Source organism: Dromiciops gliroides, chromosome 3 (genome assembly GCF_019393635.1).
Source record: "Dromiciops gliroides isolate mDroGli1 chromosome 3, mDroGli1.pri, whole genome shotgun sequence".
NCBI classification, from domain to species: Eukaryota; Metazoa; Chordata; class Mammalia; order Microbiotheria; family Microbiotheriidae; genus Dromiciops; species Dromiciops gliroides.
The window spans coordinates 44799025-44824020 of NC_057863.1; the positions used below are offsets into that span (position 1 = coordinate 44799025).

Here is a 24996-nt window from a genome sequence, read left to right on the forward strand (position 1 = left end):
GTCAGCAGCTGGGCCACAGGGCACCCTCAGAACTGCCCTCTCCATTGAGCCGCTGCAAAACCTAAGGGAGCCTGGAGAATCTGTCCCCGGAGTCATTAATACAAACAAGAACAACATCTGATCCTCAGATGGCAATCTAAGGCTACCAGAGCCCCTGATATGTTCTTACCGAGGGTGGTGGGCCGGTTGGTTTTGGGGGAGGCCCGCTTGGGGGAAGACTCCGGGTGGGGGGCCACAGGCTGCACAGGCCGGGTCTGTTTGGCTGCCAGCTTCTTCAGGCTCACTTGTCTCCTTTCGAACATTTCTTGAACATCTTCCAGCTTCTGAACAACCTTGTCTGCATCTTCCTGCAGGGAAAGAAGCACAAGGTGAATAGGGGTCACTGTGAACAATGAAGTCTTGAAATCCTGGGGCCTCTGCCGGACTCTGTCCCAATGTCTTCACAATATGGCACCATGAAGCAACAGAGCGACTCCTGGGCATTCTATCCCTAGCAATCCCAGTGAAGACTCCTCTTAGGCAGAGGCCTTCTCTTTATTTTTGTTCTCTTATGGGCTCTATAGCAAGATGGGGCTTCAGGATATATTTGGTTTTTGTTGATAGACTGGTCAATTAGAAAAATGCCCTTGGGGGCAGCTAGGTGGCAGTGGATAAAGCACCAGCCCTGGATTCAGGAGGACCTGAGTTCAAATCTAGCCTCAGACACTTGACACTTAGTAGCTGTGTGACCTTGGGGCAAATCACTTAACCCTCATTGCCCCGCAAAAGAAAAAAAAAAAGAAAAATGCCCTTGCCATCCTCCTGCCCCTAAACAAAACCACCTTGTTTTCCTGGGTAACATTTTTGTTTCGGGGCAAAGGGGGTTAAGTGACTTGCCCAGGGTCATACAGTAGTAAGTGTCAAGGGTCTGAGGCTGGATTTGAACTCAGGTACTCCTGAATCCAGGGTCAGTGCCTTATCTACTGTGCCACCTAGCTGCCCCCCCCTGGGTAACTATTTTAAGTGACTATTGATAGCACTGTTTTTTAAAAGAATTTTATTATTTTCCAGTTACATATAAGGATAGTTTTCAACATCTTTTTTCACAGGATTTTTAGTTCCAAATTTTTCTCCCACCCCTCCTCCTCCCCAAGATGGAAAGCAGTCTGACATAGTTTGTATATGTGCAATCACATAGTCATCTTGTGGAAGAAGAATCAGAGGCACAAGGGAAAAACCTCAAAAAAGAAGGGGAAAAAATAGTCCAAAAGTAGAAACAGTATGGTTCAATCTGCATTCATAATTCACAATTCTTTTTTCTGGAAATTGAGGACATTTTCTATCATGAGTTTTTTGAAACTGTTTTGCATCATTGCACTGCTAAGAAGAGCCAAGTCTATCACCAGTGTTCATCATACAATGTTGCTGTTCCTGTGTACAATGTTCTCCTGGTTCTGCTCCTCTTAGTCAGCATCAGTTCATGTAAGTCCTTCCAGGTTACTCTGAACTCCTCCTGCTCATCATTTCTTACAGCACAATAGTATTCCATTACATTCATATACTATCACTTGTTTAGCCATTCCCCTACTGATGGGCAATACCTCAATTTCTAATTCTTGATAGCACTGTTAATAATAAAATCTCTAACTAAAATGTTCCCTTTGTGGCTAAAGAGATAGAATTTGGGGACAAAATGGAGAGAGTTCCATAGCCACAAAATAATTTTCATCATCATCATAAGAACTAATATTTAGAAAGCACAATGCAGTTTGCAAAGCACCCACATGTCTTGTTTGACTTTCATAACCCATTATGTAAAATAGGTACTACAGATATTATTGTACATTTTTTATAGATGGGCAAACTGAGGCTCAGAGAGGTTATGCGGTCCCATACTGAAACAAAGAAATAAATCAAGGAGTCTGTGAACTTTAATGAAATAAATAATATATTTCTAATATAGTAATATATTTTGTTTATTGTATATTAATCTTATATATTTTATTTCTATTACATATATACTATATTTCTAATGTCTTACTAAATTTAACATATTGCTGTATTTCTCATTTATTAATATAGTTCTACTATGTGTAAGCATATGTAATACATTAATATATTTAAGTTTAAAGTTTTTTACTTTAAATATATACATTTAAAATATATAGAAATATAGATATTTTGATACTGGTAATTGGTTTCATTTGTAATCTTATCCATTTTATTTTATTTTATTTTATTTTTAGTGAGGCAATTGAGGTTAAGTGACTTGCCCAGGGTCACACAGTTAGTAAGTGTTAAGTATCTGAGGCCGGATTTGAACTCAGGTCCTCCTGACTCCAGGGCTGGTGCTCTATCCTAGCCATTTTATTTTAATCATTTGAAAACTTTATTCTTAGAAGGGTCTCTAGGCTTCACCGGGCTACAAAGGTGTCCATGTCCCCAAACAGGTTAAGAACCTCTGCTTTGAAGGGTCAAGACTGAGGCTAGCTGTTTCCTATAAACCCCAAACCATCTCCCATCTCTGTGGCTCTTTAATGACAACAGCTTATGTCCCTTGTGTCTGGAAGGCCTGCTTTCCTCACCTGGGCCTCCTACAGTGAAATGTGGGAAGTGTGGGGTCCCACACTTCCTCTGAAACCCACCTCCTTGGTGATCACCAGAGTTATTCTCTCCCTCTTGAGAATACCTTACATTTGAACACTGTTTACTTCTCTGCCTACACATGGTATCACCTCAGTGGAATGTAAGCTACTTAAGGGCAGGGCCTATTTTGTAGGTTTCTTTGTATCTCAAGAACCTAGCACCTTGTCTGGCACATAGTAGGTGTTTAATAAATGCTCACTGCACCTTTAAATCTTGAAAGATTTGAATGGGAAGATATAGGACACTGGTACACACAACAGGTACTAAATAAAGGATCACTGATTGACTTTTTTTTTTTTTAGTGAGGCAATTGGGGTTAAGTGACTTGCCCAGGGTCACACAGCTAGTAAGTGTTAAGTGTCTGAGGTCGGATTTGAACTCAGGTACTCCTGACTCCAGGGCCAGTGCTCTATCCACTGCTCCACCCTAGCTGCCCCACTGATTGACTTTTAAACTAACTGGGTGGCATGGTGGATAGAATGCTGAGCCTGGAGTCAGAAAGACATGAGTTCAAATCTGGCCTCAGACACTAACTAGCTGTATGACCCTGGGCAAGTCACTGTTTGCCTCAGTTTCCTCATCTGTAAAGTGAGCTGGAAAAGGAAATGGCAAACCACTCCTCTATCTTTTCCAAGAAAACCCCAAAAGGAGTCACATAGAGCCAGACATGACCTAAACGACCAAACAACAATAAAATGCTCACTGATTGACCTTTAAACTTCGAGATATTTGCATGGAAGGATGCAGGACACTGATACACCCAGCAGGTGCTTAATAAATGCTTTGTTGAACTGAACTACAAAACAAGGGTCATTAGCTGATCTTGGAGCCTAGCCACCTCTGAATCCTGTGACCTTCTAGGGGCCACAGGGCTGAACTCTGCCGTTTACTTTTGTAGTCAATCAGCAAAGATAGCTGCTGAGTTCAGAGTCCCCTCAGAGACCAGGTTCCAGGGGTACATGTGAGGGTAGGATGGTGGGGGGGGGGTTCTATTTGTGCAAGTCTGGATTCTTGATAAGGCTTTTGACAATCTTTCTTATTCACATGAAGGCAAGCAGTGACAATATGCTGACTCCAGGGGACCTTGACACTGGATCCATAAATGGCTCAATGAACACTGGCTGACTTTATGTCAGTATCAAGCAGTTAAGGCCACCAGAGCTTATCAGAGCTCTTGGAATAAGCAAGCCCTACCTGTCTGGGTCTCCTCTATTAGCCCAGGTTTCTTCCCCGAAGTATATGACTGGTCCTCCACTCTGCACCTTCTCCTTTGACCAGACAAAACTCTAGTCTGAAACCTCAGATAATAGCTGGTTGTTTTTCTACTGATAGTCCTTGAAGGTTTTCAAGACATCCTAGGTGGCTGAGTTCACAGCTACTTTGTGAGGCAGGTCTTGCCGTTATGGTTGTCAACCCCACTTTTACAGGTGGGAAAACTGAGAAGTGATAGGACCATAAGCCAAGAGCTGGAAATGTGTTTATATTTAAGAGGGGTGGAAAAGGATGCCCAGAGAGTTGGATTGACTTGCCCAGCTAGAAGGCATTGTAGATGAATGACAGGCTTAGGGTCAGGAAGTTCTTGTTGTTTTGTTGTTCAGTCATTTTTTTTAGTCATATCTGCCTCTACCTGACAGCATGGAGATTGTCCATGGGGTTTCTTGACAAAGATGCTGGAGTGGCTTGCCATTTCCTTCTCCAGTGTGTCCCCATTGTAGTGACATGAATTCATCTCTGTCCTCAGATACTTACTAGTAGTAAGACTCTGGGCAAGTCACTTAACAATTTCTGTACCTCAGTTTCCCTCCTCTGTTAAATGGGGAGGGGGTAGACCCAGTGACTTCTAAGTTCCTTCTAGCTCTAACTCTTTGATCCTATGCTCTTCTGAGGTTCCTTTAGAAAATTATAATTTGAGCTTTACTTCCATGTATAAAATGAAAGCATTGGACTAGATGGCTGTAGTCCCTTCCTCTGCCTTATCAGTTCCTGATGGAACCTCCATTTTTTGTTTGTTTGTTTGTTTTTGTACTTTTTTTATTGAATAGAATTTTATTTTCCAAAATATATGTAAAAACAAATTTTAACATCAATTTTTAAAAAAAATTGTGTTCCAACTTCTCTTCCTCCTCCATTCCCAGCCCCCACCCACTAGAACTCAAGCATTTCAAAATAAGTTATACATGAGTAGTCATGGAAAACATTCTCACATTAGCTAGGCTGTCAGAGAAAACAGTCAAAAAACTCCCAAAACTTCAGTGCCTAAGGCAGCCACACTCACTCACCCTCTCTGGGCTTCACTCCTGATTCTTCAGACTTCTCCAATCTGCCCTCTCTGCGTGGGTACCTTCTCTCAGCTTTCCCCCTCCCTTTTATTTCTTCTTTCCCCCCACTAGAATTCAAGTTCCCTGAGGGCAGGGGCCATGCTTGCCTTTCTTTGAATCCCCAATCCATAGCATGGTGACAGGAACATAAAAAATGTCCACTAAACGCTTGTGGATTGACATGAATTTAAGGTCCTTTTTCACTCTAAAGCTATGCTCTTATGACCTCTATGGACCTCAGTTTGCCCCTCTGTAACATAAGGGCATTGGCCCTCTAAAGTCACTTCCAGCTGGTGGTTCCTACCCTCCTAAATCCTTGTTGGATTGGACCGGATTCTCTGAATCTGCTTCTGCTCAGGGAATAAGTGCTAAGACCACATCATGTTCCCCAAAAGCTCTCAAAATTTGACAGCAATTAGAGTCAGGGTAATTTCTGCAAGGATCCGCAATAATCTAGCTTAGTCTATGCAACTGCAGCGTTTATTAGGCACCAACTTCAGCATTTATTAGGCACCTACTAAGTGCCAGCCTCTTGGTAAGTGCTTTGCAACTATTAGGAGATTTGATCCTCTCAACAACTCTGAGAGGTAGGTACTGTAATAATCCCTAAATAAGATAAAATAATTTACAAACATTCTTCCCATATCCCTATCTCTCTTCTTCTGTTTTCAGTCTTCATTTGGTGACAATCCAGCAACACCGGGCTACCTGTAGTTCCCTGAACACTTCACTCCCATCTCCTACCTCCATGCTTTTGTACTGGCCATGCCCCATGCCTGGGATACTCTCCCTCTGCTACCTCCATCTCCCGGATTCCTTCGAAACCCAGCTCAAAGTCCACCTTCTATCGGAGGCCTGATACAGTGCCCCTTGATGCCAGTACCTTCCCCTGTTCAGAAGCCTTCTGTTTATACACTACACATCTTGTATGGATCCAGTTCTCCCCCATTAGTGTGGGATCCTTAATAACTGGGGCTATTTCTGTCCTTTCTTATATCCCTGGTGCTTATCAGCACAAGGCCTGGTGCCCAGTAAGAGCCTAATGAATGCTTGTGGATTTATTTCCCTGAGAAAAAGAATAAGTTCATTCCCTACAGTTAGTCATAGCTCAGGACCTCTGGCTCCTCTGGTGGCTGCAGCTACTGGACTTCCTAGCTGGGCTGAAACAATGATTTTCAAGAGTAATAAGAGCAGAGGAGAAGGGGAAGACATAGTCTCTAAGGGTCTAACAGCTGATAAATGTGGCCTTGGGGGCGGCTAGGTGGCGCAGTAGATAGAGCACCAGCCCTAGATTCAGGAGGACCTGAATTCAAATCCGGCCTCAGATACTTAACAATTACTAGCCGTGTGACCCTGAAGTCACTTAACCCCAATTGCCTCACACACACAAAAAAAATGTGGCCTTGCTCTTGGACCTCTTGGCATTTGTTAGTATCCAGAGGTGGGAAGTAGTGACTGAGTTACGAAGCCAGTGGCCCACACAGGCGTGAAACCATATGTCATTAGGGTAGGTCCATGGGGGTTGGCCCCAGGGTAAGAATTTTAGAGTGTGACGACAGCACCCTCCTTCCCTGATATTCAGCTCTCAATGGCAGCAACAGTTACTCCAGAGCATCCTCCTTTTTGTTACCCCAGGGGCATCAGTGGTGGGAAGTACTTCTTCCTCTTGGCAGTGTAGAACTGTCCCAGACATGTCCTGAGATTGGATGGGGTGGTGGCGGGGAAATGTCCAACTTCTCTGCTGGAAACCTTGTCTCATACCAGGATCAGTTTTTCTACCCAGCTCCTTGACCCCTCCCACAAATTGGGCTAGTCAGTGGCGCAGTGGCTAGAACATTGCACCTAGAGTCATGAAGACCTGAGTTCAAATCCAACCTTAGACACTTACTACCTGTGTGATCCTGAACAAATCATACAACCTCTGTTTGTCTCAGTTTTCTCATCTGTAAAATGGGGATAATAATAGCACCGACCTCCCAGCATTGTTGTAAGGATCAAATGAGATAAGAATTGCAAACTGCTTAGCATAGTGTTTGGCACAGAGTAAATGCTACATAAATATTAGCTATTATTATCATTACTCTCATCCGGCTGTGCATGCTCCCTCAGAACCAATATGCTGTAACTTTGTGCCCACTCTTCTCCCCACACTGTGTGTATTGGTAGGGGCTCCCCTTGATAATGGGGGATTTACTTTGTAATCACTTTTTGCCATGCTATTTGAGCAAATGCCTTTGTGAAAAGAAAAAAGAGAAAGAAAGAAAAGATGGAGGAAGGGAGGGAGGGAGGGAAGGAAAGGAATGAGAGAAAAGGAGAAACAAAGCAAGGAAGGAAAGAACTGAGAGAAAAGGAGAAAAAAGAAAGGAAAGGAAGGGAATGAATGAAAAGGAGAAAGAGAAAAGAGAAAGAAGGGAAGGAAATTAGAGAACAATAAACAAAAGAGGAAGAAAAGGGAAGAAGGAAATGAGAGTAGAGAAGAAAAAAGAAAGAAAAAAGGAGAGGAAGGAAAGAAGAAGGAAGGAGGGAAGGAGGGAGGAAGGAAGGAAGGAAGGAAGGAAGGAAGGAAGGAAGGAAGGAAGGAAGGAAGGGAGGGAGGGAGGGAGGGAGGGAGGGAGGGAGGGAGGAAGGAAGGGAGGAAGGAAGGAAGGAAGGAAGGAAGGAAGGAAGGAAGGAAGGAAGGAAGGAAGGAAGGAAGGAAGGAAGGAAGGAAGGAAGGAAGGAAGGAAGGAAGGAAGGAAGGAAGGAAGGAAGGGAGGGAGGGAGGGAGGGAGGGAGGGAGGAAGGAAGGAAGGAAGGAAGGAAGGAAGGAAGGAAGGAAGGAAGGAAGGAAGGAAGGAAGGAAGGGAGGGAGGGAGGGAGGGAGGAAGGAAGGTAAGTAGCTGCTACTCTCTGACCCCTGACCACTTTACCATCCTGCCATTCCTACCCACCTGTTGTTTAGCTTCTGGGAGCATCGCATTGAGAGTCAAAGGAAGGAGGAAGGGCTGAAGGAACTAAGATTACTTCAGCTACCCCAGGGTCCAGGGGAGGCAGGCAGGGCCAGCCCAAGTTCATAGGTCACAGAACCATAGACTTGGAGCCAGAAAAAACAACCTCAGAGGCCACTAGGTAGGTCTAAAATGAGAATCAGGGAAGAGATGGGAGTTGCCTAAGGTCACACAGGTTATGTGTCGGAGGTAGGATTCAAACCCAGGTCCTCTGACTGCAGAGTTAGGACATTGCCTCCCTAGAGCTGGTAGTTCTTGCTAAGGAAGCTCCCCTCCCTCTCCTCAGTCTGTCCAAATGCTCAGAATTTGACCCTGTGACCCTTCCCTTGGCCCAGCTCCACAGCAAGGGCACCAGGGGCATCATTACCTTTATTTCAGGGGTGAGAACCATGTTGAACTGGCTGTAGAATTCCTTGGGGTTGAGCAGCTGGTGCTCCTTGGCTGTGCTCAGGAACTTTTCTATGTCCCCCAGGGCTGTCTCAGCTCCCTCCTGCGTCTGGCACTTGTCCAAGGCTTGGGATGCTAAAAGGTAGATGCCGGCCTCACACCACTGACTGGTCTGGAGAGAAAGAACAGAGCACACAGGTGATCAGTAACCCCCCAGATGTCTCCTTCTCACCCTCTTGTCACAGATGATCTGGCCAGTTCACTCTTCCCCAATGAAGTGTTTCATCTATCACCTCCATGCCTTTGCAAACATGGAATGTCTGTCATTGCTGGAATACACTTCCTCCTCATAAGAGTCTTAACTCCCTTTAAAGAATAGCTGGGGGGGGGGGGCAGCTAGGCAGCTAGGCGGCACAGTGGATAAAGCACCACCTCTGGATTCAGGAGGACCTGAGTTCAAATCCAGCCTCAGACATTTGACACTTACTAGCTGTGTGACCCTCAATGCCCTGCAAATAAATAGATAGATATATAGATAAATTAATTAATTAATTAAGAAATAAAGAATAACTCAGATGTCACCTCTAATATATTGGGCCTTTCCTCTCCCCTTATTAGCACTCTCTTCCTCTTTGAATCACTTTTTATTATTGTGCATGTACTTTGTACTAACGTTCTTGGTTTTATCCCTCCTCCATTACCACCTCTAGTAGAATGTAAACTCTCTAAGGGTAGGTACTAGTTTTTCAATGTTTTTGTCTGTTTTGTCTTTGTACCTCTTCCATTGAGCATAGTACTTGGTACTTGTGAATGATTAATATTTGTTTTTTGAATTAAATTGGGGGGACGGGAAAGGTACAAGCATCTATTAAGCACTCATTATGTCTGTAAAGTGCTAAACACTTTACAATTATAAACCGTGGTGATTAAAATAATTTCAAGAGACAAAGTTTTGGGTAAATTATAATCACTTTTATCAATCATGGCCAGCAGATGATTGACAAAAAAAGGCTCCTTATTCTCTCATTCCATTGAGGAGACTGCATGGATACTTTTTAAGGTTTATATACCTTTGGACAAGAGGTGTTCCATGAAACATTAATCATCTCTAATTGGTTAATGGTGTAATTAGAGATAGACGCTACAGAGAGAAGTGGATTTACTTCAAGGATGGGCTAAGAGTGATATCATGATACTCTTGGATAGAAAGACCATCCCTATACCCAGACTACCCCCAGCCTTGGTCAATCTAGACAAAAGGATCTGTCTCCACTCAGGCTCTATTGAATGGAAATCACCAGAGACTAGAGATTCCTTATGAGGTTGGGTTGTTTAGTTTAGCCTTTAGAACCTAAGGTCTTGAAAATAGAAAAAAAACCAAGGAACTCTGAATCTCCCCAAATCACTAATTATTAATAATCATTTCTCTCATATCTCACTTGATCTCAAATAACACTGCATTTGATAAATGTAATCTAGTAAATATAGTTAAATTCTAAAGGTCTCTGCTAAAGAAAAAAATCATGCTGAAGATGCCCATTCTCACTGGGCATCCCCTATGGCAGCGGGCAATAAACATCTGCACAAACAAGGCTAACAAAACCTCCATGAGCATCATGGTACAGAGTTGTGACCTTTGCGGAGAAAATCAGCGCCTAACCTGAGTGGCAAGCACATCTTCTGCCTCTGAGCCAAACATTCCTTTCCTTTTCTGCTGATATAAGGAGGCACTTCCCTGAGCAAAACCACTTGAATGTGCATTCCCAAGGCTGTGTTAACCTCTAATAAATGAAATTGAGGACAGGGAGGGCACAGACTCCCTCCCCACCCTAAGCATGGCAGTTCACTTCTTCTCTCCAGGCATTTGTACGCACAGGTTCTTCCTCACCCCTCCTGGAAGTCCTAGCTTTCTTCCAGGCTCAGTTCTTTTTTTTTTTTTTTTTTGCAGGGCAATGAGGGTTAAGTGACTTGCCCAGGGTCACACAGCTAGTAAGTGTCAAGCGTCTGAGGCCGGATTTGAACTCAGGTCCTCCTGACTCCAGGGATGGTGCTCTATCCACTGTGCCACCTAGCTGCCCCATGGATTGATTACTAAATCTTTTGTCCCCTTGAGAGAAATTTGAATGGGAGGGATAGAGGATACTGGTAATATCTGAGAAATAATAATCATAGGAAATCTGGTGACAGCTAGCTCTGGCTTTTCTTTCTATCCATTATAAATAAGAACAAGTTTCACTTGAGTCATACTCTGAAATTCCTGTTGGGGCCTCAGACTCAGCTTGGCACAAAATAGTAAGTAGAGGGGAATTTCTCCTCTTTCTGTTGCTGCTCTACTACTTTAACAACAACAACTGTGACTACGACTGTGACAACTATGACTGCTACTACTACTATTATTAAGACCATGGGGGCAGCTAGGTGTCGCAGTGGATAGAGCACCAGCCCTACAGTCAGGAGGACCTGAGTTCAAATGTGACCTTAGACACTTAACACTTACTAGCTGTGTGACCCTGGGCAAATCACTTAACCCCAACTGCCTCACAAAAAACAACAACAAAAAAAAACAAAAAAAACCCTACTAGCTAACATTTCTATATCCCTTACTCTGTAGGTGAAGCTCTTGACAATTTTTATCTCATTTGATCCTCACAACTACTTGGGGAGGTGGGTACTATTATTACCCCCACTTTACAGATGAGAAAACTGAGGCAGACAGCAGTTAAGTGACTTGCCCAGGGTCACACAGTTAGTTGTATCTAAGGCCAGATTTGAACTCAGATCTTCCTAACTCCAGACCTTCAGTTCACTGTATCACCTAGCTGCCAACTCTTGCATGGTATATAGCTCTTCAAGACTTTTCAGACCTGTGGTATAATAGATACAACACTGAACTTAGAGTCAGGAAGACCTGAGTTCAAATCCAGCCTCAGACATTTACTATTCAGTTTCCTCATCTATAAAATGAGGACAATAATATTATATTTCCTACTCTCTGCCCCAGTCCAACTCCCCCACTATTTGTTGTGAAAATCAAATGAGATAATAAAGTGTTTTGCAAACCTTACAACCATGGATCAGTTAACATTACCCCCTTTTTTTTTTTGGTGAGGCAATTGGGGTTAAGTGACTTGCCTAGGGTCACACAGGTAGTAAGTGTCAGGTTGCCTGAGGCCGGATTTGAACTCAGGTACTCCTGAATCCAGGGCTGGTGCTCTAGCTGCCCCAACATTACCCTTTTTTTAGACATCACATTTACTCAATGCCCAAACATAACAGAAATGGAAAAAAAAATTAGAACCCAATAATGATCACTTAATTTCCTCAATATGTGTTATTATTTCTTGAATCTATTAAAATAAACATGATAAAATAATGTTATTTCTCCCTTAAAAGAAAATCTAGGGGCAGCTAGGTGGCGCAGTGGATAGAGCACCGGCCCTGGAGTCAGGAGTACCTGGGTTCAAATCCGGCCTCAGACACTTAACACTTACTAGCTGTGTGACCCTGGGCAAGTCACTTAACCCCAATTGCCTCACTAAAAAAAAAAAAATCTATTAGAGTGGGGATTGGAGGATTATTGTAACTGATAACAACGATCCTCTGATCTCAGATTCTCATGGTTGTTCGGGTGAATGTTTGCATCCTCTATCTAGGCCCAGAAGGGATTTCAGAGCCTCTCTAGTCTAATCCTTGCATTTTACAGAAAAAGAAACTGAGTCCCAAAGGAGGTTAAATTCCTTGCCCAAAGACTATATTGTAGACAGAGAGTTAGAAGGGACCTTTTCTTCCATCTCTGCCAGCCCTCCTTAATTTCACACATGAAGAAGCTGAGTCTCAGGGTGGTTAAGTGTATTGCCCAGGGTCACACAGGCAGCAAGCGGGAGAGGTAAGACTTGAACCCAGACTTCCTCTTTCCAAATCCAGTGCTTCCCACTGTACCACTCTGTTATCCCCACTCCTCATTTTACATGAGAAGAAACGAAGGCCTGGAGGGGTGGCGTCATATGCCCTCGATCACGCAGGGAATGAGAGCCCTACAGACCAAAGCTGGGCTCTCCTGGCCGATTCACTCGAGCTCCACAGATGAGCAGGCCCAACAGGCCGCTGGCCCCGCGGATGAGCCTCCCCGGGAAGGGGGCTCTTAGCTCGGCTCACCGCGTCTAGCTGCTTATGCATTTCCAGGGCCTTTCCCAAAATGTCGCACTTCTTCTTGGCCTCGTTGGTGAAGTCATCGCAGATGCGCCGGAGCTCCACACACTTGGGCCGAATGGAGTCCACCGCATAGTGGTTGCTCTGAATAAGCTGGTCACCAGTCACCGCCAGAGACTGGGCCTTCTCTAGGGGTACCTGGGAAACAGAATCCAACTGTCAAAAGCTGCCTGGTCTCAGGGTTAACACATGGGGGGGGGGTGGAGGGAACTTTGGCTTCTGAGCCTGGAGGTTCTCATCCAGGCCTGAGTACATGGATCCAGCCTCTCTCTGTCTCTTTCTATGTGCGTGTATATGTGTGTATGCATACATGTGTATATGTCAAACTTTGTATGCACCATGGATTTACTTACTTCTGTACACATTGCCTCTCAGGTGAAATGTAATCTCCTTGAAGGCAAAGACTGATTCCCTTCTGTCCTTTTATCCCATGGCACATAGTAGAGGCTTAACATATTTTGTTAAATTGAACCAAATTGGTTTAGTGACTGGTTATGGGATAAACACTCAGGCCCATTCAGCACGTATAACTCATAATTCTTGTCAATTAAATGCAAGACTAAAGTGGACGGCTATAGCACCTCTGGCTGGATCTGAATAGAGCTGGAGGAAGTCATGCAACAAAACATCTTCTTCCCTTTCTGTCTGTCTGTCTGTCTTTCTATCATTCATCCATCCATATAAAGTTATCTATCAATCATTCTTCTATATATCTATCTTTTGTCTATATCTATCATTCATTCTATAGAAATGTATCTATAAATCTATCTATATCTAGCTTTCATTCATCTATATATGTATTTATCTATGTCTATCTATATCTATCTTTTTATCACTCATTAATCTATAGAAATGTATCTATCAATCATTCATCTATCTCTCATTCATTTATATAAACATGTCTATCATTCATCTATCATTTATATCTCTCTTTTTATCATTCATTAATCTATAGAAATGTATCAATCATTCATCTCTCTAATCTATATCTATCATTCACTCATTTATATAAACATATCTATCATTTATTCATATACATAAATCTATGATTCATCTATATCTATCTTTCTATCATTCATTAGTCTATGTAAATATATCTGTTAATCATTCAGATATATATCTTTTATTCATTCATTCATTATAAACATATCTATCAATAATACATCTATATATCTATCTTTAATCTATACCAGTTATTCATCTATAGAAATGTATCATTCATCTATATATTTATTTCTCTATCATTCATCTATATCTTTCTATCAGTCATTAATCTATATAAATGTATCTATCAATCATTTGTCTATATATCTTTCATCTACATCTATCATTCATTCATCTATACATCTATCTTTCATCTATACCTATCTTTCTATCATTCATCTATATAAATGTATTTATCATTCATCTACATATATGAATTTATCTACCATTCATCTCTGTATATACACATCTTTCATCTATATCTTTCTATCATTCATTAATCTATATAAATGTATCTATCAATCATTCATCTATCTATATATCTTTTATCTTTCTGTCATTTATTCATCTATATAAATGTATCTATCATTCATAAGTATATATTCATCTCTATCATTCATGTACATCTATCATTCCTCTCTATATACATATCTATCATTCTTCTGTCACCACACTTACATATCTAGCTCTAATCTAGTTTCCTGAGCAATATTGGGTCATATGCCAACAATTGCCTATTAGAAATTTGAACTGTAGACATCTCCATCTCAACATGTCCCAAACTGCACATCATCCTTCCTAAAAAAGCCTTCCTTTCTTCCCAACTTCTCTCTAACCGTGAGGGTACCAACATCCTCCCAGTCACTCAGGTTAGAAATGTTGGTATCTCTCTCTCTCTCACCCCTATATACAACCTGTTATCTGGTTGTATCATTTGTACTTTTTCAGCACCACCTGATTCCGCCCCCTTCTTTCCTCCAACACTGTCCCCACCTGCTGAAGGGCCTCCTCCCCTCGCATCTTGATTATTGCAATAGCTGCTGGTAGGTCTGCCTGCCTCTGAGCTCTCCCTGCTTCAATCCATCCCCCTTGGTGGCCATGGTTAGCACCTGATTCACAGACAGACTGGTAGAGAGTCTTGGCCCATCTCTGACCCCACCAGGGCTTTCTCCAGGACACCAATGCCTCTTACACCCACCTGGCCTTTCTCTTCCAGCTGCTTCCGCTCCTTCAGCAGTTGTTCCACACGTGTCACACTAGTCCCAATGACTGTGAATTTTGCCTGTACGTACATGAGGCTATCCAGGGCCAGTTTAACCTGAAAAACAATGTCAAAATCCAGAAACAAACCCGTCAATGACCCAGGGAAGGGATAAGGACACTCAACTTAGAGAAATCAATGTATCCAATGCAACTGGACCCGCGATTTCATTGATACGAGGAACTCTCGGAGATAAAACTCCCTCTACTGTAACTTACCATTTTAGAAGAGTTATTTGGGGTAGTGAGATATTAAGTGACTTACCCAGGTCTTGCTAACTCTAAGAGGTCAGCACTCTCTCCATTCTACCATACAGCCTCTCACTATGTATAGTAGACATAATAGGTAGCATTTATATATTGCCTCACTATTATCGTCACTGTCGATCCTTAAAACAACCCTGAGAGGTGGGTGCTATTGTTATCTCCATTTAACAGTTGAGGAAACTGAGGCAATCAGAAGTGAAGATTTGCCCAGGGTCACTTAACCAGTATGTGTCTGAGGCTGGATTTGAACTCTGGGCTCCCTGACTTGAGGCCTGAATGCTCTAATCACTGCACCACCTGGCATGGCTACCCAGATATATAAAGAGTATAAGCCTCCAGAGCCTGTATCCTTTCCACTTTATCACTCTGTCCCCAGTGTCTCAAGTGGGATTTGTACCCGGATCCCTGTACCCCCTAGTGATCACCTTAACCAGTGACTTCATCTTCCTGGGACTCAGTTTCCCCATCTGTAAAACGAGTTCCTTTCCAGCTCTAGTTCAGTAACCTTATAATCTATGAGTAGCTTAGTTTAAAGGATTTCCTAGCACCCCAAAAGAAGACTGGCAGGTTTTCCAGTCACCATCACCACCCGTGCCTGGAGGGTAGAGGGCTCTGCTCTAAACCAGGGCTGCTTAAACATTTTTACACTCGTGACCCCTTTTCACCCGAGAAGCCCGGTTATATAGGTATATAAAACAGGTATACATAACTTTTTAGTGTTGCCGGATTTTTCACGACCCCCATCTTCAGTTACATGACCCCATATGGGATCACTACCCACAGTTTAAGCAGCTTAGCTCTACACCTCCTCTCATGAAATCACCAGCATTGAGAATAATATCATTTGATCTGAGTTTTATCTAATCCCCTATTGCAGGTGCTTTCGTATTATAATAATAATAATAATAATAATTTCTTAAAGACAGTCTTTTTTTCTTAATTCTATATCCCAGACGAGTGCCTGGGAAGGAGGGATGATGGTGTGGTTGTTTTCTACTGTCCACTCTCCAGATGTAATATCAAGGATGTTACATTAGCTTCTATTCTGAAGAAAGGGGTCATCTTTCCTTCTGCTTGCCTGGACACACAGTAAGAGCCTAATAAATGCCTGTAGACTTGACTAGAGCTTAGAAGGGACCTTATGGGTCATCTAGACAAACTCCTTCTTTGACAGATAAATAAAGTGAGGCCCCAGGAGGGGAAGGCACCTGCCCAAACCCACACAGGGGTGAAGTATGGGTCCCCTGACTCCCAATTCCTCCTTCTTTGCCCACCCCCCACCCCAGCATCTTGCCTCTCTGTCCCAAAGGAGAGGCCATGGGGCCTGGGCAGGGACTGCAGAAGGGAAGTGAATGGAGAGAAGGGCCTGGCTCACTTCTGTGCCAAAGACTTCTCCTTCCTGGAGAAAGAAGCTCTACATTTAACAAAAGGGGGAAAAAGGAAAGAAGAAAAAAATTACCTCTCGGAAATTGTGCTCAAAGTGCCGCAGCTGCAGGCATTGGTTCAACTTCAGATAATGCTTGGTCCAGAACTGATCAAAGGCCTTTTCTGTCTCGTCCAGCTGAGCTAGTAACCTAGAGGAAAGGGATGAGAGGACAGTGATAGCGCCCATTCATTCCCACCTGAGGCAACTGGGGTTAAAAACATCAGAGCCATGATTCCAACTGGCATTGCAGGCCTCTATTACAAACGTGTACACAGTCACTCATGTCTCTGGGGGCCTTCAAGGCTTACCAAGCACTTTATTAGCATGAACTTTTGGAGGTAGGTTCTATTATTATTCCTACTTTATAGGTGAGGAAATCGAGGCTCCCACAAAAATAGTAAGGGTCAGGGGGTGGCTAGGTGGTGCAGTGGATAAAGCACTGGCCCTGGAGTCAGGAGTACCTGAGTTCAAATCCGGCCTCAGACACTTGACACTAGATGTGTGACCCTGGGCAAGTCATTTAACCCCCATTGCCTTGCCAAAAAAAAAAAAAAATAGTAAGGGTCAGTCCTGGGATCAAATATACCCCTAGGACTTAGGACCACAGCTCTAGAGCTAGATAGGGCATTAGAGGTCATTAAGTCCCACCTGTTCACCTTCATATACCTGTATCTGTGTATGAGGTCATATATCTATATATCTGCATCTATCCATATGTATGGAGTTTTTATATACACACGCGCACACATATACACAGAAATATATACACATACACACATATGGGGTGATATACAGATATAGATCACTATATAGAGATATATTTGCACACGTGTGTGTTTATGTACATGTATGTATGTGTATTTAGATATACACATATACATACATATATGTGTGCATATTATGCCCCAGTTATAAGAACTTGAGAGAAAGAGCTGAAGACATAGGGGCATGTCTGGCATGAATATTTTTTTTGCTCAAATGTTACATTTGGGAGAAGGGCAGCTAGGTGGTGTTGTAGATAGAGCAGAGCACTAGGTCCAGAGTTAGGATGACTCATCTTCCTGAGTTCAAATCTAGCCTCAGATACTTATTAGCTGTGTGACCCTGGGTAAGTCACTTAACCCTGTTTGCCTGTTTCCTCATCTGTCAAATGAGCTGGAGAAGGAAATGGTAAATCACTACACTATCTCTGCCAGGAAAACCCCAAATGGGATCACAATTGCAAAGATGATTATACTTAGGGGACTATTCCTTTTGGATAATTTTCCCATACATTACTCATTTGGGGGATATTTTTGTCTAGGTTTGTTTTATAACTGTCCCTTTTTTGCATTGGCAGGGATATATTGAAGACACATATAAAAGATATGTACATATACACACATTTGTCTGTGTATATATGTATATATATATGTGTGTGTGTGTGTGTATTCCAGAAATAGACATCGCTGGAATTCACTACAGAAAAATTTGATTTTATATGAGGAAATTATTTGAATGGTTAATTGCTGATCTCTGTTGATTTACTGCACCTGCATTTAAATATATGTTATTATTATTGGAAATTACCCCCAAGTAACCTGTTTATAATGCCTGTGCTTAGCCATATAGACAGACCCACATGGGGAACTTTAAGTTTAGAGATATTGGAAATTGATTGAAAGATGCTACTGATGATCTAGGAAAATGCAAAGCAATAACCAAGAAGCATGAGGAGAACACAAAACAGTTTTCTGCACATGATTTTCTAAAATTCCTACTAGGATAAGGATTTCTGAAAATGATCCCCATTCATACTTCACAGATGTGTTTTGTTTCAGGTAGGGTAGAGGGAAGCAAGGGGGAACTGGTAATGTATCAGAAAGGTAAGTAAAAGGGGAAGGATTGGCTTAGATGAAGAGAGGCATGGATGTCATTTTCATGAAATCTACAGAGGACACACAGCTGGAAGGCATCAATCAATCACACCCTGGATGAGAGTCAGGATTTTAAAAGTGCTTGATGAGAAGAGCCGAGGTTCTCAAAGGATATCCTGTGGGTCCTTGGGGGTCCCGAGACCCATTCAGGGGAGCCTGAAACTATCATAATAATACTAACATGTTATTTGCCTATCAGAGTCCTCCTCCCTTCTCTGAGGCTGCATTTTCCTTATATACTTCAAGCAAAATAATGTATTGCACTAAGAGAATCCAGCTGTCTTCTATTAAGCCAGACATTAAAGAGAGTTGTAAAAATAGTAATAATGTCACTCCACTGATTTATCATTTGGGAAAACAATTATTTTTCACAAAATGCTTTATTTATTCAACATTGATATGTAAGGGTTTATTATTGTTGTTTTTATTGAATTAATAAATTTAAAATATTCTTATGAGTTTTAATTTCTAATATGGTAACTGCTGGTAGATAAAACCCACTTCAACAAAGGCTCTTGGTGGGGGGCAGGGGTCCTTGATAATTTTTTTCTTTCTTTTTTTTCAGGGCAATGAGGTTTAAGTGACTTGCCCAGGGTCACACAGCTAGTAAGTGTCAAGTGTCTGAGGCCATATTTGAATTCAGGTCCTTCTGAATCCAGGGCTGGTGCTTTATCTACTTCTCCACTTAGCTGCCCCACTCTTTACACTCTTAAAAATGATCAAGGGGGGCAGCTAGGTGGCACAGTGGATAGAGCGCCGGCCCTGGAGTCAGGAGTACCTGAGTTCAAATCCAGCCTCAGACACTTGACACTTACTAGCTGTGTGACCCTGGGCAAGTCACTTAACCCCAATTGCCTCACTTAAAAAAAAATGATCAAGGACCGGGGGCAGCTAGATGGCACAGTGGATAAAACACCAACCTTGGATTCAGGAGGACCTGAGTTCAAATCCGGCCTCAGACACTTGACACTTACTAGCTGTGTGACCCTGGGCAAGTCACTTAACCCTGCGATGCCGGGGGGGGGGGGGGGGTAGTGTAAAGAGGTCCTGATACCAAAAAGTTTCAGAACTGTCAGACTGGAACCTTGGGCTGACTCCGATAAGATGAAATTCAGTAAGGATCAATGTAGAATCTTTTCTGTTGTTGTCGTCGAGTCGTTTCAGTCATGTCCAGCTCTTTATGACCCCATTTGGGGTTTTCTTAGTAAAGACACTGGAGTGGTTTGCCATTTCCTTCTCTAGGAATAGATGAGGAAACTGAGGCAAACAGGGTTAAGTGACTTGCCCAGGGTCAGGAAGATGAGTCTTCCTGACTCCAAGTGTGGCGCTGTATGCACTATGGTGCCACCTAGGTGCCCCCTTTCAGATATGGATTGGACTAGAATGCTGGGGAGCTCACTCCCAATTCTTAAATTTGGTGGTTCTGTGACTCAGTGCCTTGTGGATCCCCAGGGAATGAGACAAAAAGGGGGGCAAAGCTGACAGCGAAGATGGGCAGGGTGAGATATTCCTCGTTCTTCTTAGTAAAGCCCGGTGGGTGATGAGGGGGGGGGGCCGGGGCCCGCCCTCACTTTCGCTGATTCCAGAATCCATTTGAGGATAAGCAGCTTTAGTGTTCCCAGGACCCTACATATGAATATGGGTGGGATTTTTTCTTTAAAGGAGAGTAGAGAATGATGCTCTTGGCAGAAACCAAGCCACTAATGTGAGGCAAGAGGAGAACAGGGCAGACCCCTTTTTACCCACCTTTCAACCGTCAGGATATTTTCCAGTTCATCTGGGTTGAGCTTGCTGGCTGGGTTCTTGCTGGCAGGTTCTCGGATGCATGACAGTAACGTGCCCCCCTGGCTCCCTGCCAGCTTCAGCTCAGCCTGGGGAGAGAAAAGACAAATTGACAGCAAAAGTGATCCTTGGTCAACTTTGTTTTTAAAAAACAAACAATGGGGGCAGTTAGGTGGCTCAGTGGATAAAGCACCGGCCCTGAATTCAGGAGGACCTGAGTTCAAATCTGGCCTCAGACAAATGACACTAACTAGCTGTGTGACCCTGGGCAAGTCACTTAACCCTCATTGCTCCACCAAGAAAACAAAAAACAAAGCCAACTACTGAGGATAAAGGTCATCTAATCTACCCCCCCCCCCTTATTTTTCATATGTGGAAACTGAGGCACAGAGAGGGAATTAGAGATCCAGGGCTAGATGGGACCTTATTGGTCATCTGGTCCAGTCCCATCATTTTTCAGAGGCAGCATTGAGAGCTGAAATGATGTTCGGGTCACACAGGTAGCAAATGACAGAGTGACATCTCCAAACCCAGTCTCTTTTCTGCTACACCAGTCTTTCTCTCCCTGGAAGTTTTTTCTCCCCATCTCTGTTCAGATTGGTTTGCCTGAAGCAAATTGAGGTTTAATTTCTAGATGTTCCCTTGGGGGTACAGGCTCACTTTCCTAGCCCTGAGACCCTCCCCCTCTCTGTTTCTGGAGGACTCTTGAATGGCTCAGCCTAGGCTGACTCGATGTTCCTTCCCAAGCCTTCCCTAACTCTGTTCCTTCAAGCCAGGGTGCTGCCAGGGTCCCTTTTCTCCTTTAAATAACTACACTCCCCCACCCCACCCCAAGGACCTACCCTGTGTCAACTTTCAGTGGTAGAGCGAACATAATAAACTCATCCCAGGCTGAATGAGCAAATGCCACATTGCTTGGGCCCAGCTGCCTGCTCCACCCACCTCCCCCACCTTCAGGATGACAAACTATATACTCATTGCCCTCTCCCCCCACAGGAGTAAGCTGGAGGCAGCTCCTACAGGCTCTGGAGAGCTGGTGGTTAAATATTCAGTGTGAGCATTGACTTGATTTATTGTTTTGTTGGTTGCCTAGACTTAAGAAAGCAATGGAGAAAATGGTAATAGTGAGAATTAAACTTACAAGTGTGTTTTGTGTACATTTTATTTTCCTGAAAACAGGTTGTTAAACCTTTATTGGGGCAGTTAGGTGGCGTGGTGGATAGAGCACAGGCCCTGGAGTCAAGAGGACCTGAGTTCAAATTCAGCCTCAGACACTAGACACTTACTAGCTGTGTGACCCTGGGCAAGTCACTTAACCCCAATTGCCTCACCAAAAAACATTTTAAAAATTAAAAATAAAAATAAACCTTTATTAACACATGCCTGGAGTAGAGGATTACTAGAATTACCTTCTAATTTAAGTTTATAGTAAAACTAGTAGCTTAGAGCTGAAAGGGTCTTTAGAAATCATCTATCCAACTTTTGCTTTTCACCCATGGGGAAACTGAGGCCCAGATAAGTACATCACATTGCACCTCAATGGGATGCTTCAGGAACCTGAGCAACTTACACCAACCCTCCCAGCCTCAGGTTCCCCATCTGTAAAACAGAGGCAAAAATAGCACCCACCTCCCAGGGCTGTAGTGGTACCCCGGGGGAGATCAGAGGATCATAGAATATAGAACTAGAAGAGTCATTAAGTCCAAATCCCTCACTAGGGCCACTGAGGCCTGGGGAGGTCAAGTGCCTTACTGAGTTACAGGGGCAGAAGGAGGCAGAGCCCAAATTCGAACCCAGATCCCCTGGCCCCAAAGCCAATGAAGCCTGTCTTGCTGGACCATGCTGAGAAAAGGTATGGTAAGTTTTTTATGTGTCTTAAAGTTTACCTAAATGTGAGTGGCTTGCTTTGGTTATTTCCTTCCTTTTAGCCTTGGACTCACTTCTGGTGGCAGTAGAGAAGTCCCCAGAATGATTCAAGCTAAGGGGCCCCCTTCTCAGATTTGTCCTCTTGCCTCAGGGACACAAATGTGTGGTGACTAATGTGTCTGCCTGCAACCACAGACCCCAGCGCCTGATGACTGGCTCTGGTGCTATTGGCTCTCCCTCCAGTCCTGTTCCCCTGCTTGAGAACCTGGCAGGATAATCACCACTTGTTAAGTTCATTGGAGGGGAAAGGAGACAAGGAGCCTTTATTTTTAACGCAGTCAGCTTTCTTTAGCATCCTCCAGCATTTCCAGCTGGTGTCCTACAGACACAGAATGGAGCCAGCAGCCAGCCTCCCTCGTCCTCTGCCACCCCCACTGACCCAGGGACCCGGGTGAGTGCCCACCTTCAGCTTGCTGTGCTGCTCTGTGTGGGACTGGAGGAGCTGCTCCGTACACTGGACGTCATTGGGAAGCTCTGTCTCGGCCAGGTCTGTCCCAAAAGTCTGTAACATCTGGGCTGTGGTTTTCACCGTCAGGGCAAAGTTTTCTATGGCCTGGGAGGTCAAAGGGAAGGAAGATAATAAAAGCTTGTCAGTGTGGACGGAGTAGCAGGGCAGAGATTCCCATGCTCTGTCCATTCCCATTGTCATCTCCAGTAACACTTAACATTTAGTAGATGGGAAGGAAGAGGAAGAGGAGGAGGAGGAGGAGGAGGAGGAAGATAGGAATAGAGAGACCACACCTGTAATTAGTATAGAGAACTCTGGAAGAGTAAACTCACTATCAGTTCAGGTGCATGCCTTCAATGCCACTTCTGACGGCCTTAGAGAGGTGTCTAGAACCCAGAGAAATGAATGGCTCACCCAGAGTCCCATTGCAATAATAGAAAATAAAAACCACCAGGGCAGCTAGGTGGCTCAGTGGATAGAACACTGGCCCTGGAGTCAGGACTACCTGAGTTCAAATGTGGCCTCAGACACTTAACACACACTTACTAGCTGTGTGACCCTGGGCAAGTCACTTAACCCCAAGTGCCTCACTAAAAACAAACAAACAAACAAAATGAACAAAAAAAGAAAAGAAAAACCACCACCATTTCTAGAGATTTTAATTTTTGAATGTTTACTAGCTACACAGCAGTCCCAGAAGGTGGGTACTAAGAGCCTTCCTCCCCCCCACCCCAATCTGGCTGAAGATGGTGAAGCCAAGGCTGGTGGAGGTTATCGGTTAAAGGCAATCATTCGGGGGCAGCTGGGTGGCGCAGTGGATAAAACACTGACCCTGGATTCAGGAAGACCTGAGTTCAAATCTGGCCTCAGACACTTGACACTTACTAGCTGTGTGACCCTGGGCAAGTCATTTAACCCCAATTGCATCACCAAAACCAAACAAAAACCACGCTGAGGGGAGTCAGGAGGACCTGAGTTCAAATCAGGCTTCAGACACTAGCTATGTGATGCTGAGCAACCCTTATTTGCCTCCGAAAGAAAAGAAGAGAGAAAAGAGAAGAAGAGGGGAGAGGATAGGAGGGGAGGGGAGGGGAGGCGAGGAGAGAGGTGGAGGAAAAGCATACTACTCTGAAATTTCACCCTAGAGCCTTTCCTTTGGATTAGGCCTCAATGGTGGGGGTTGGGTCCCGAAGGCATTGGTTTTAAACTTCACTCATGCTTCCGGGATACTTCCTCAGGCCTCCTTTGCCAATTAGCACATGAACTGCATTGGCTAATCAGATGCCATAAATGCACAGCTTGCCCTTGAGGGCATGGGACAGGAGAGCCACATTACTTTGTATGGGAGAGAGGAGCCAGAGGAAATGCCCGTGGGGCAGTGGCCTCCTGGTGCCAGGCTGGTAGGGCAGAGATGCCAAAAGGTGGTACTAAAAGCAAGGCAGAGCACTGAACCTGAACTTGACCCCCTCCTCCAGGCTGTCTAGGGCCTGGTCATGGGTGAGTGTCTTTATTTGATACAAGCTACCGGCTACCTGCTGCCCCCACCTCCACGCTCTCCTCCATGGGGGAGTCTTGTTTTTTGGTCACACACAGCTAGTAAGTGTCTAAGGCTGGTTTTGACCTCAAGGGCCTGTGCTCTCTCCACTGCACCACCTAGCTGTCCCCTCATTGGATCTTTTTTTTTTTTTTTGTGGGGCAATGAAGGTTAAGTGACTTGCCCAGGGTCACACAGCTAGTAAGTGTCAAGTGTCTGAGGCCAGATTTGAACTCAGGTCTTCCTGAAGTCAGGGTCGGTGCTCTATCCACTGCACCACCTAGCTGTCCCCTCATTGGATCTTTTTTTTTTTTTTGTGGGGCAATGAAGGTTAAGTGACTTGCCCAGGGTCACACAGCTAGTAAGTGTCAAGTGTCTGAGGCCAGATTTGAACTCAGGTCTTCCTGAAGTCAGGGCCGGTGCTCTATCCACCACACCACCCAGCTGCCCCCTCATTGGATCTTCATAGTAACCCTGGGAGGTAGGGACTGTGAATATGCCCATTTTACAGTCTACCAAACTGAGGCACATAGTGATTATGTGACTTGATCAGAGAATAAAGAACTAGCAAGTATTTGAGGCTAGATTTGAACCCAAGACTTCCTGACTTCACTTCCAATGGTGGGGATTTGGGACTTTGAGAGACTGAAGATACAAAGATGAAACAAGGGCGAATTGTTACATCCAGCTAGGAAGCCTTGATCACTGCAGGTCCTTAGTGGTGTTGCCTGGGATCCAGGACTTGGAGTCAGGTCTTTCTAAGTGCAAAGCCCACTTCAGACACGACTTACTTACTAGCTGTGTGACCCTAAGCAAGTCGCCTGTCCTTCCCAAGCCCTACTTTCCTCAGCCATAAAATAAAGACACTCCCAATACCAAGCTCACAGCATTGTTCCCAGGATCACAGAATCACAGAATCACAGAATC

General features: G+C 43.9%; 1 protein-coding gene across 5 annotated transcripts in view; it reads right to left on the reverse strand.

Moving 5' to 3' along the window:
• The window catches only part of MCF2L2 (MCF.2 cell line derived transforming sequence-like 2), a 375955-nt gene that overhangs the window by 215921 nt on the left and 135038 nt on the right, over window positions 1–24996 (reverse strand). For all 5 annotated transcript variants that reach the window (XM_043992226.1, XM_043992225.1, XM_043992228.1 and 2 more), the window contains exons 7-13: window positions 22491–22640; window positions 20126–20250; window positions 16497–16611; window positions 14709–14828; window positions 12473–12664; window positions 8298–8489; window positions 170–347 (exon numbers count right to left, since the gene is read on the reverse strand). In XM_043992226.1, coding sequence (XP_043848161.1) covers window positions 170–347; window positions 8298–8489; window positions 12473–12664; window positions 14709–14828; window positions 16497–16611; window positions 20126–20250; window positions 22491–22640 — 1072 coding nt within the window. The remainder of the gene's footprint in view (window positions 1–169; window positions 348–8297; window positions 8490–12472; window positions 12665–14708; window positions 14829–16496; window positions 16612–20125; window positions 20251–22490; window positions 22641–24996) is intronic.